The sequence below is a fragment of the Hyla sarda genome, chromosome 1 (assembly GCF_029499605.1).
Source record: "Hyla sarda isolate aHylSar1 chromosome 1, aHylSar1.hap1, whole genome shotgun sequence".
In the NCBI taxonomy this organism is placed as follows: domain Eukaryota; kingdom Metazoa; phylum Chordata; class Amphibia; order Anura; family Hylidae; genus Hyla; species Hyla sarda.
This window is the reverse complement of record NC_079189.1, coordinates 449126326-449138818: the sequence shown is the minus strand read 5'-3', so window position 1 is coordinate 449138818 and position 12493 is coordinate 449126326. Positions and strand designations below refer to the sequence as shown.

The 12493-nt window shown below is 40.4% G+C and overlaps 1 protein-coding gene across 1 annotated transcript in view; it reads left to right on the top strand.

Moving 5' to 3' along the window:
- The window catches only part of ADGRD1 (adhesion G protein-coupled receptor D1), a 919695-nt gene that overhangs the window by 387792 nt on the left and 519410 nt on the right, over positions 1-12493 (top strand). Inside the window, exon 16 of the mRNA XM_056533246.1 lies at positions 11649-11722. Within this exon, the coding sequence (XP_056389221.1) occupies positions 11649-11722 (74 nt within the window). The remainder of the gene's footprint in view (positions 1-11648; positions 11723-12493) is intronic.

The following is a 12493-nucleotide window of genomic DNA, read 5'->3' as shown; positions in this document are numbered from 1 at the left end:
TAAAGCAGAACGAGAGATATACACACAGGTATAGTGGACAGACTTACTCACTACCCACCCTTAACATTTCCAGTCCAGTTTAATAAAAATAAAAATATAACCAACATATTCTTGTTATAAGTAATATATAAGCATAGGACCTGCTATGTAGAGGCTATTTCTTTGAGAACGATGACCACAAGAAGAATTGTGGAAGGAATTGGGTATTCCTTAGACAATAGTTACAGATCAAGGCTCAAAATTTTAATCCAACATGTGATTGACATCGTTGAGGCAAAACCAAGACATCAAAAACCCTACAGGGTGCCAGAAAAACTTAAACTAGAGATAGAAGAAGAGGTTGAAAATATGCTAAAATTAGGGTCATTGAGCCACTGCCTAGTCCCTGGTTCTCTCCTATTTTCATTGTACCAAGAAAATTGTGGACATGATATTTTGTATAGATTTTTTGAAAACTCAAATTTGAATGCTCCACATTGATATCTTGATCACTAGGCTTGGTGAAGCCCAATATATTTCCACTTATTATCTGACCGCGGGCTATTAGCAGAAACAACTTAAGATGAACTCTCGTGAAAAGATAGCTGTTACAGCTCTATAAGGCTTGCTTTAATTTACATGTTTGCCTTTTGGCTTATATTATGACCCTGCTACAGTTCAGCCGTTATTGAATATAGATATCAAGCCATATAGCTCATACTGTGGAGCTTATCTAGATGATGTCATTATCATTAGTTCTGATTGCACGTCAATCAATCCAACAAAATTTACAACATTTGAGAAGGAAACGTTCTATCTTGGCTACATTATAGTTGGTGGTAAAATTTAACCAGAAATCTCTAATATCACAATAGTAAAGGATGCCCCAGTTATAAACACAAAAAAAAGAAGTGAGATCACTATTAGGACTAGATATATATTGTGACGAGACCAATCTCGCCACATTGCATTGGAGAAGCCTGGTTGCCCACCTGCTGCCTTTGGACTATGGCCCTGGGAGATTGGGCTCTTTAAAAACAGTATTCAGCCATACCAGAGTGTATGTCACTCATTCTGGCCCTTTAAATACAGTGGGGTCATTCGGTACATGCCCTGTGTGAGTGGTGATACCCCAGATAGTTATGCCATGGAGCCCATTCATATAATGAAAGACTATGGGAAAGACTTTAGCTCCATGGCAATTGAACTGTATGTGTGTGGTCTGAGCACCATTTGATAATGTGCGCTCAGACCTAAGCTATATGGGGATATGTTGCATGTATATGTTTTATGTAGTAATTGTGGCATTGTGTAGTTTTATGTCTTTTTGCAACCATGTGCTCAATGGAGTCTGCCTCTATCCCTGGGAGATAATTGGATTTCTTCGTCCTGGGAGATAATTGGATTTCTTCCCAGTTGTCTGGGGGATAGAAAGGAGGGAGGTATTATGTTGAAGCCACTGCGATTGGCTACTGTCCACTATGTTTTAGAGTCTTCCATCAGGTCCCCTAGGGGAGTGTCCACCTGGTGGAGACCTGCATAAATACCGGGTAGGTAGCCCAATTAAAATCAGATTACTGCTTGACCCTCAACACAGAGCCTTGTCTCGTTCTTGGAGGGGATTCACTATATGCTGTTAGAGACTGATTGCCAGGAGTGTAAGCCGCTTGGGAGCTTTTCCTGTTCGTCTGTTAGCAGCTATTTGTGAGGTTACCGTTTGGAGTGCTATTTTGTATTTAGTTCAGGAGCTTGGTGTTCTGCAGTAGCTGTGCCTGTGTTTCACAAAAGGGGATTATCGCCTAAATGGTTTTTAACCCCTTGTGTGCAGAAACGGTCCATTACATGTATTACCACAGAATTTTTCTAATTTGATCTTACTAAGAAAACAAAAAGAGAACCTTGATAAGTGGACATCTGAATGTTAAAATGCATTTAAAGTGCCTCTGTAATTTAAATAAACTTGACAGTCACTCAAACTTGGCAAGGTTAACACACATGCATTAAGACATTTATAGACATTTAAACATAAGTGCTGCACTTACTCTTTTTATTGTAGATCCTGTCTCTGTAATTGAATTCTATGTTGCTCTACAACTTTTTCTCTTCAGCTCCTGTGAATTATAGCTCTTCTTCTTCTCCTTGGATGCAGGGCTCAAGTCCTGCAGGAACACTTGGGAACTGAGTTCCTGCACTTTTTCCACAGCAGGAACACTGTTCCCATTAGCAGGAGTCCTGCAGGACCAGCCCTTATGTTGAGGAGTTCCCACACTTTTTTTTTTTCCAGGACTTGGACTCTGCTTGGATGCTTAAATGGGCACTGTCACCAACTTTATTTTTTGATATGTTGTAGTACTTATGTACTACAACATATCTCTAATATACTTTTATTTTTTATTTTTTCATTAAAAAGGTTTAATTTACAATTAAAAACCGGCTACTGAAAAAGGACTGATTTTGGAGTGGCAATCAGTCCTTTTTCAGTTAGGCTGCACTCGCTCCCTGCCTGTCAATCAGACAGGCGGGAGCGAGCGCATTGGCACCCCGGCCACTGGCTGGGAGGCCACTCCTCCTGCACATCGCCGCCACCGCCTCGTTGCCGCCGCTGTCCCTGCACGCCCGCTGCCAGACTTTGCAGTAACTGCAAGTGTAATGAGGGAAGGGGGTATGCAGGGCGGGGGGAGGAGGAAACGGGCTAGTGCCATAGCGGGGGGGGGGGACGGGCTAGCAAAAAAAATAAAAAATAGGATGGTGGGAGCTACCCTTTAACTATTAGTGGTGAACCAACCATACAAGGAGTTCCTCCATATTTTCTTGGAGTATTTGCACTCATAGGTGGATTAGAACCATTCTTAGCTGCTCTGAAATCAAAGGGTTGGATACCTCCATCTGAGCAGGGGCTGCTTCAGCTGCTGGGTGATGTTATTCAGAAAGTTTAGATCCCTTGGTACACCAAAATGTCTAGATTGTAGCCTTTGTTATCTTGAATGCATTATCTCGGCCAAGCAATAAGATGTGTTGGAATATCCTAATGCGCCAGGAATCAAAAATAGGTCAGTAATTGAGGAGTAATGTAAAAGTTAGGTTGAATTTGTATCTTGAGAAATTGGAATCCTTTACCAAATTCTGGGTGGAGGGATTAAAAGTAGTGTAAGCGTAAGAAGTATAAAGACCTTTCCTTGCTGGGTCAGTTAGGTAATTTTGTTTGATCTAAATGGTGTTATGAAGGTCAGTTGCGGGAACATTAGATTTTAGGAAATGAGAATGTATATCAAGTCTAACAGGATTCTGTCTCATAAGTAGCACACTTCAAATAGAAACCATTAAAATAGAACAGAAGACCATGACATTACCAGCTTGAGCTTTTTATATGTACTATTCAAAGCTGCTTTAACATCCAGAAAAATCACTCCTTAAACATGAGAGTGAAAGCAATAGGTACACTTTCTTTTTTAAACCACACCACACCCTATTTCTCAATTTTTTTTTTATACTGTTATCCGTAAAGAAACATGTATGTATAAAGTTTGTTTTCCATAGAAGCAGTTTTGCACACTGTGACAGTTTATTGAGCTTGGCTGCGCTGCACAGTCGAGCATCCCTGAAGCCGGCCAGGGACCAATCGCAGCGACCAATCGCAGCTCCTATTGGTCCGTTAGTACTGACGTACCAATAGAAGTGATATTTGCGTGGTCCCCTCCTTCTCCTCCTCCTCCTCCATTTCTGCACACAGTGAAGCGATTGGAGGAGAGGGGGGCCCCGTCGGAGGAGGCAAGCTGCAGAACTCTTCATCCAAGGGAGCTCGATCATAGGGTCTGTTCAGCACCACAAAACAGAGTCAAATGGGTCTAGATGGATCCCATTGACTCTAATGTGATCTGTTTTTTTTTTTGTCTGGTGTCCATTGTTTTCGAGTAGTTAGAAAACTATGTCTAGAATATTGCACAATCCAATATGGCTGCCAAATCTGGTGATCAATTGTGGTACAGGAAGTGATCACGAACATTTGTGCTAATTTTCACAATGTTCTGTCCAGTTATTCTAGAGAAAACTATGTATGCAGAATATTGCGCAATCCAATATGGCGGCAAAACAATGTGATCCATGGTTGTACAGAAAGTGATCTGGAACATATGTGCTAGAGTTTGACATGTTTGTCCTGCAGATGTTAAGAGATTGACATGTGAAAAGAAGAGCATCACCGATCAGAAAAAACGCAATTGTGAGTCCCAAAATGTAACTGTAATCACTTATATGGTATACACATCCTGTGTACAGCTGATATCTACCGCCATATGGTCCTGTATATAATCACTTATATTGTACACTGATCTCTGTACAGCTGGTATCTACCACCATATGGTCCTGTATATAATCACTTATATAGTATACAGATCCTGTATAGTATACTGGTCTGTGTATAGTGGTTTTATTCCGTACAGTATGGTGGTATTATCCAGTTATTGTGTGGTGGTATATATTTACTCCTTGTATACCAGTATTAATTGTCATGGAAATTTACCTACGTAAAAGTGTTTCTTACATAATAAAATTTTAGTTTCTGGTGTGTGGGATTTGTGTTGAATAGGGGTGTCGTAGATGATTGGTCCAGGGGCCCCGAGTGTTGTCAGTCCTGATGGCACCATAGGAGCTTCCTAAATGGGACATGCCCTGCAAAAACCATTTCTGCTAAATTTACTTTCAAAAGGCCAATTGTGACTCCTTCTCTTCTGAGCATTGTAGTGCGCATGCAGAGCACTTTATGTCCACACATGGGGTATTTCCATACTCAGAAGAAATAGGGTTACAACCTTTTTTTTTGGGGGGGGGGGGGCATTTTCTCCTATTACCTCTTGTAAAAATTGTACATTTAGGGAAAAAAACGTGCATTTTAGTGGAAAAAAATTTATTTACACATCTGACTTTAATGAAAAGTCACAAACACCTGTGGGGTATTACCCCTGTTGTGTGCCATGAGGGTTGTAGTTTCCAAAATAGTATGCCATGTGATTTTTTTTTATTCTTTTTTTTGCTGTTCTGGCACCATAGGGGCTTCCTAAATGTGACATGCCCCCAAAAACCATTTCAGCAAAATTCACTCTCCAAAATCCCATTGTTGCTCCTTTGCCTCTGAGCCCTCTACTGTGCCCGCAGAGCACTTTACGTTCACATATGAAGTATTTCCTTAGTCCAGAGAAATTGGGTTACACATTATGGGGGTCTTTTTCTCTTTTCCCCCCTGTAAAAATTCAAAAACTGGGTCTACAAGAACATGTCAGTGTAAAAAATTTAGATTTTGAATTTTCTCCTTCACTTTGCTGCTATTCCTGTAAAACAAAACAAAAAAAAAAAAAAAAAAAAAGGTTAGCAAACTTTCTGAATGTAATTTTGTATACTTTGAGGGGTGCAGTTTTTATAATGGGGTCATTTATAGGGCATTACTAATATGAAGGCCTTTTAAATCCACTTCAAAACTGAACTGGTCCCTGAAAAATTCCGATTTAGAACATTTTGTGAACAATTGGAAAATTGCTGCTGAACTTTGAAACCCTCTGATGTCTTCCAAAAGTAAAAACATGTAAACTTTATGATGCAAACATAAAGTAGACATATTGTATATGTGAATCAATATATAATTTATTTGGGATGTCCATTTTCCTTATAAGTAGAGAGTGTCAAAGTAAAAAAAAATCTAAATTTTCAAATTTTTCGTAAAATTTTTGAATTTTTCACCAAACAATGATTTTCCTTATAAGTAGAGAGTTTCAAAGTAAAAAAAATTCTAAATTTTCTAATTTTTCATCGCATTTTTAAATTTTTCGCCAAGCAATCAACAAAAATTTAACACTAACATAAAGTAGAATATGTCACGAAAAACAATCTCAGAATCAGAGTGAAAAGTAAAAGCATCCCAGAGTTATTAATGCTTAAAGTGACAGTGGTCAGATGTGCAAAAAATGCTCTGGTCTTTAAGGTGAAAATAGGCTGGGTCCTTAAAGGGTTAAGGACCAGGCCCATTTTGGCCTTAAAGGGGTACTCCCATGGAAAACTGGTGTCAGAAAGTTAAACAGATTTGTAAATCACTTCTATTAAAAAAAATCTTAATCCTTCCAGTACTTTTTAGGGGCTGTATACTAAAGAGAAATCCAAAAAAGAAATGCATTTCCTCTGATGTCATGACCACAGTGCTCTCAGAGAGCACTGTGGTCATGACATCAGAGGAAATGCATTTCTTTTGGATTTCTCTTTAGTATACAGCCCCTAAAAAGTACTGGAAGGATTAAGATTTTTTAATAGAAGTACTTTGGAATAAAATGTGAAAAAAAGCAGCAATATTGAACTTTAAAAAAAAATGTTTACGTTGTTCACCCTACAGGATAGTTAACAATATATTTTGATATATATTGGCGATACCAAATATGTTAATACATTTTTTTTTAATGTTCTTTGGGGGGTAAAATGGGAAAAAAGGATGATTTACATTTTATTTTTTACATTTAAAAAAATTATTTTTTACACTTTAATAGTCCTCATAGGGAACTATTTATATCTATCATTTGATTGTTAGTGCTGTTCAGTGCTATGCAAAGGGCATAGCACTGATCAGTGTTATCGGCTATCTTCTGCTCTGGTGTGTTCGATCTCAGACCAGAGCAGAAGACCCCTGGAGACGGATGGAGGCAGGTGAGGGGACCTCTGTCCGCCATTATGGATGATCGGATCCCCGCGGCAGCGCATAGGGCGATCCAATCATCCATTTAAAGTACCTCACTGCCGCAGATGCAGTGATCTGTATTGATCATGGCATCTGATTGGTTAATGTGCGATCGCGGATGTCCGCCATTACCAGCGGGTCCCTGGCTGCTAATAGCAGCCGGGACCTGCCGCGTATGATGCGAGCACCGGTCTGATTCTCGCGGTCATGGCGGAACGTAAATGTACGTCATGGTGCGTTAAGTACCACGGCACCATGACATACATTTACGTTCATTGTTGTTAAGGGGTTAAGGAAAGAAAATTGGTTTGAACAGTTTGAATTTGTAATAAGTATAATAAAGTATAGGGATTAAATTGCATTATTTACAAGAGGAGCAGTGAACTTTTAGCAGTCTGCTTGAAAAGGCTACAACCATCTCTCAAGATAAAGGCAATAACCCTTGTAAATATTTGTTTGGTATATTCCTAAAATTATACCTCACGGCAGACAGCTAATTTAGCGCACAAACACAGCCTAGTGTGACCCTCGTGTGAAGTAATGTTCCTCATACTTTTATCAGCTCTTCACATCTTGTCTTAATACAGCAGCTGCCTAAAGCAAAGGTCTAAGCGGAAAGGATGCTTGTCTTCTATTTTATGAGAGCTTTTTCTGTTTCTTTGTAATGTGTTGACTTTTCACTATCCCTAGGCAAGGGATTTTAGGAAATCAACCTTATCTCCAATTTTGTTACAAGATGTTCTTATATTACATCTCCCTCTCCAATGTGTTTTGTGCTATACATTTGTTACATTCCCACACGGAAAAAAAATCTTACTGGGCAATATTTTTTGTTAAAGGGGTACTCTGAAGACAGGTAAAAAGAAAATGTTGCATAACTATATAGCTTTGTTTTCCATGATGGTATTTTAAAGAGGTACTCCCCTGGAAAACATTTTTTTTAAATTAAGCAGTGCCAGAAAGTTAAACAGATTTGTAAATTACTTCTATTTAAAAATCTTAATCCTTCCAGTAATTATCAGCTGATGTATGCTTTTCCTTTTGAATTTCCTTTCTGTCTGACCACAGTGCTGACCTTTGTCCATTTTAGGAACTGTCTGGAGCAGGATAGGTTTGCTATGGAAATTTGTTCCTACTCTGGACAGTTCCTAAAATGGACAGAGGTGTCAGCAGAGAGCACTGTGGTCAGACAGAAAGGATATTCAAAGGATATCCTCTGGAACATACAGCAGCTGATAAGTACTGGAAAGATTAAGACTTTTAAATAGAAGTAATTTACAAATCTGTTTAACTTTCTGGCATCAGTTGATTTAAAAATAAATGTTTTCCAGTGGAGTGCCCCTTTAATATGAAACCTTAATACATCTGTAATTCTCTTACCTGATTTTTGTGGAGCTGGAGTACTCTGCATCGCTAACATTTTCTTAAATGTCTGCCCAAGTTCTGAAACAACCAAAAATCCATTTGTTTTGTGGTTATGTAATCCGTTAAGTTGCTCAGTAACACAATTCCCAGAATGCATTACTTTATTTCAGCTGCTTATCACAGCTTTTCTACAGCACCCTGACTGTTCCTAATCAGAGCTGCTGTAAATATGTCTATGCACAGCAAATTATTCCTTTAAAGTCAGTAAATCTTCATTGCATTCATTCCCTGTCTGCTCTTCTGTCTGTAGCTTTCTTCAGCACAATGCAGCACACTGTAAGCATGCCTCATTCTTCCCAATAAATGTGTAAATGTATATATGTACATGAGAAGAAGCTGGTGATATAGGCTGTGGGGGCTGGTCAAAGGTGGGGACATCACTAAGGTGGGTAGGGCAAGAGCTCAAAGACAAGATTCAGCAATGCTTCTTGAGACAGCAGAGGATGAAATAGTCTTGGAGAGAGAGAGGAGCTGGGGAGCTGAAGACAAAACCACACTTAATATGAAAGAACTACACAACTTCCTTTCAGGGGTAATTTACCAGCGATAGTGAAGGAGCTGTCAGGAGTTATTTACAATTGGTGATGCAGGGGCCCATAGAGGCAGACCATGGGTCCCATGGCCCTAAAGCAGTTGTGTGGTCTGCATTTCTGGGTGGTACACTGTTTGAAAAGGCTGCAGCATTCATATGAGCACTGCAGTCTTTTTTATTGTTTACTTGTGTGTGTGTTATTGTTCCACCATGCTATTTGTTACAGCAGTACAAGGAACATTAACATTGTCCCATACAAGTGAACGGGGCAACACTGCAGTTCTATGCACCACCACTAAAATAGTAAACCAATGTATGTATGAATACGTGCAAACAATGAAATGGCTGCAGTGCTCACGGGAGGAGCACCAATTGGCAAAAGAGTGTCTGAAGTGGGAGCCGATATAATATATACGAAAAATAGGCTAATGTTTAGCCTCTTTATTACCAATGACAGTGCCCCCTAATAGAATCACCAGCCACAGAAATCCCAATTCTGACACTCCCTATTATTATTGCTACCAGACATTATGCCTTATCATCTTTTTCTGTTTCTGTGCTTCTTAGGGCCTAGCAGTTTTTATGCATCTTCCATGTCCTGCAGTTTAAGAAAGAGAAAAGAGAACAGTGCTGTCAAAGGATGGCACCCTTTTCACTGCATCAAAAATATATGGCTGTTTGCTGAGACACTAATCCCAGAAAACAATGCCATAAAGATGTTCGCTCCGGGTCTGATAACCGGCGACCACGGGGCAGGCGGCGTGTGACACCACGCCTCCGCCCCCATGTGACGTCACGCTCCGCCCCTCAATGCAAGCCTTTGGGAGGGGGCGTGACATAGGCTTGCATTGAGGGGCGGAGCGTGAAGTCACACGGGGGCGGACGTGTGACGTCACACGCCGCCTGCCCCGTGGTCGCTGGTAATCAGACCTGGAGCGAACACGCTCCGGGGGACTGATTTTAACTAGGGTGCAAGATCACGGGGGTCCCCAGCGGCGGGACCCCTGCGATCAGGCAACTTATCCACTATCCTTTGGATAGGGGATAAGATGTCTAAGCACCGGAGTACCCCTTTAATGTTTACAGACTACTCTAAAATGCCTTTTGGGCTCTATTCATGCTCATTGGGATGATTAGAATGATGAAAATATGTGTTTTTCTTCTTGCTAACATACATTTGAAAAGTTAGAAATAAGTCTGGGATACACTAAACCAAAGAACATTTCCAATCACATTTCCTGACAAAATTGTTTCATTTCTGTAAAGGTTAAGCAAAAAAAAAACAATGCACAATCTTCCTAAAGTAAAGCTTGGACAATCTGTAGGTTACACGGGGAAGTAATGGCTTAAAAAAATATCTTATTCTAGTATTTTGTATCCCTATGTCTGGAAATTCTATGCGGGTGCTGAATCTCCGGTTTCGGAAACCTACGGGTTTCCAGAACTGGGGATGTGATGTCACGCCATGCCCCCTCCATTCATGTCTATGGGAGGGGGCGTGGCGGCCGCCATGCCCCCCGCATAGACAAGAATGGAGGGGGCATGTCATGACGTCACGTCTCCAGTCCCGGAAACCCAGAGGTTTCCGAAACCGGAGATTCAGCACTCGCATAGAATGTTGGTGCTGCAGGGAGATTGCGGGGGTCTCAGCAGCGGGCCCCCCGCGATCAGACATCTTTTCCCCTATCCTTTGGATAGGGGATCAAATGTTTTTGCCCGGAATACCCCTTTAAGTTATTCTTCATATGACAGCTTTATATAAAGAATGCTGGTGTCACTGTCATAAAATCAATGGAAGGAACGCAAAGAGAAGTAGCTCACAGATGAACTTTCATGCTTAGTTAAACCAGAAAAGCATATTATTTCAAACAAAAGCCAATTTGCTCTCGTGGAATCTCTTAATAGAAAACAATTGCAGAACAATGTTTGTAAATAAAAAAAAAAATTCTGTGTTCTAGTCGTAGCTTTGTTTTTCTGACATATTTAGCACTGCCATACATCGTACAATCCTTCTTTGTTTAATGCCAACATGTTGACATATTTGTTTGTGAAATTAAAAAAAGATGTTTTGTCTGTGTTGTTTCCTCAGTGGCCCTAGTTTTATAGGGACATCACATGACAAAATGTGAAAATGAGAACAAGAAGCCCTTCCTAATGTTGCTTTATTTTTTGTTATTGTTTGTTATTGTGTGTTTAACCAATTGTCTGGACTATATTCATTTAGCATAAACACAATTTACATAATATAAGGCAGTTGTTCTGACATGATGCAGTGCATTATGGGGAAAAAAATTATCTCCAGATTGGGTAAAGACTAGTAACTATGATATCTCTCATATCCCGCAAAGAAGAGGAGATCCACCTTCCCTAAATTGCTGTTACACTGCTTCTGTAGCAGAAGCAGCATTGGAGACCACAGTGCTCTCTGATGACACCTCTGTCCATGTCAGGAACTGTCCAGAGCAGGAGAGGTTTGCTGTGGGGAGTTGCTCCTGCTCTGGACAGTTCCTGACATGGACAGAGGTGTCAGCTGAGAGCACAGTGGACAGACTGAAAATAAATAAAAAAAAAAAACTTCCTGTGGATCATACAGCAGCTAATAAGTACTGTAAGGTTTAAGATTTTTTAAATAAAAGTAATTTACAAATCTGTTTAACTTTCTGGCACCAGTTGATTTAAAACAAATAGTTTTCCAGCAGAGTATACCTTTAACAGCAATAATAAGCAGTGTTGCTGTGAATCCAGCACTGAAGTGAAAAGGTGGAAGCTGCACATATTACTCTTCAAAAAGCTCCCTTCTTCTGCTCTGCTTTTCATAGACTTTTATGGCCAACAACTGCAATCTGATCTCTCAGTGTATGAACTCCTGTGTACTGATTTTTTCTGTGAATTGAGAGTGATTAATCAGATATATGATATAGTACAATGTTTGCCTTCCTGTATACTATTGATTTGTGGAAAACAATTAATGAATAAAATATACTGTTCATTATTTTGCAGACTCCTCGACTCTATGTGGAAGCCGTCAACAATAGTAACTATGTACACTTGTACTGTGCCTTTCTGGATTTCAGGTTAGTGAATAGTCAGTCATCATCTTTGCATATTATGCCATTTGAGCATTGGTTTTTCCACTTTGTTAAAATCACTTTGGACATTTTCTGTACATTAGTAGTAATACTGCACATAACTCTACCTTTAACAGAACCAAGTCTTTATAACTAACTGGGATGCAAATTATTGATCTATCGACATATGATCAATTGCTTGATACCATTTTACCTCAGTGGCAATACAGGGGAGCAATTGTCTAAGACTGCATAGTACAGAGATAGTGTAGAGAGTACAAAAAGATGGGGTTTTTGAGAGACCTACTGTGTTTCGACGGGAGGCTCACCCACCTCTGTGCACATCGACTCATGGTCAGTACGTCACCTTGGGTGTTGGTGGCTGTCAGGATCTGGACAGGTATGCAGAGAGGACACTGGAGGTGGATCCTCTGGTCAGTGAGGCAATGACGCGGGCCATACCGGGGGACCGGTTCTAAGGAGTTACTGGTTTTCACCAGAGCCCGCCGCAAGGCGGGATGGGCTTGCTGCGGCGGTAACTCCCAGGTTTTATCCCTCGATAGCGACTCGACCCCACTGACAGCTGAGATAGGCATGGTACATAAGGACTAGACAGAGGCGAGGTCAGACGTAGCAGAAGGTCAGGGCAGGCGGCAATGGTACGTAGTCAGGGGCAACAGCAGAAGGTCTGGATACACAGGTTATGGCTCACACTAAACACTTTCACAAGGCACTAGGCAACAAGATCCGGCAGGGACAGGAAGGGGAAGTGAGTTC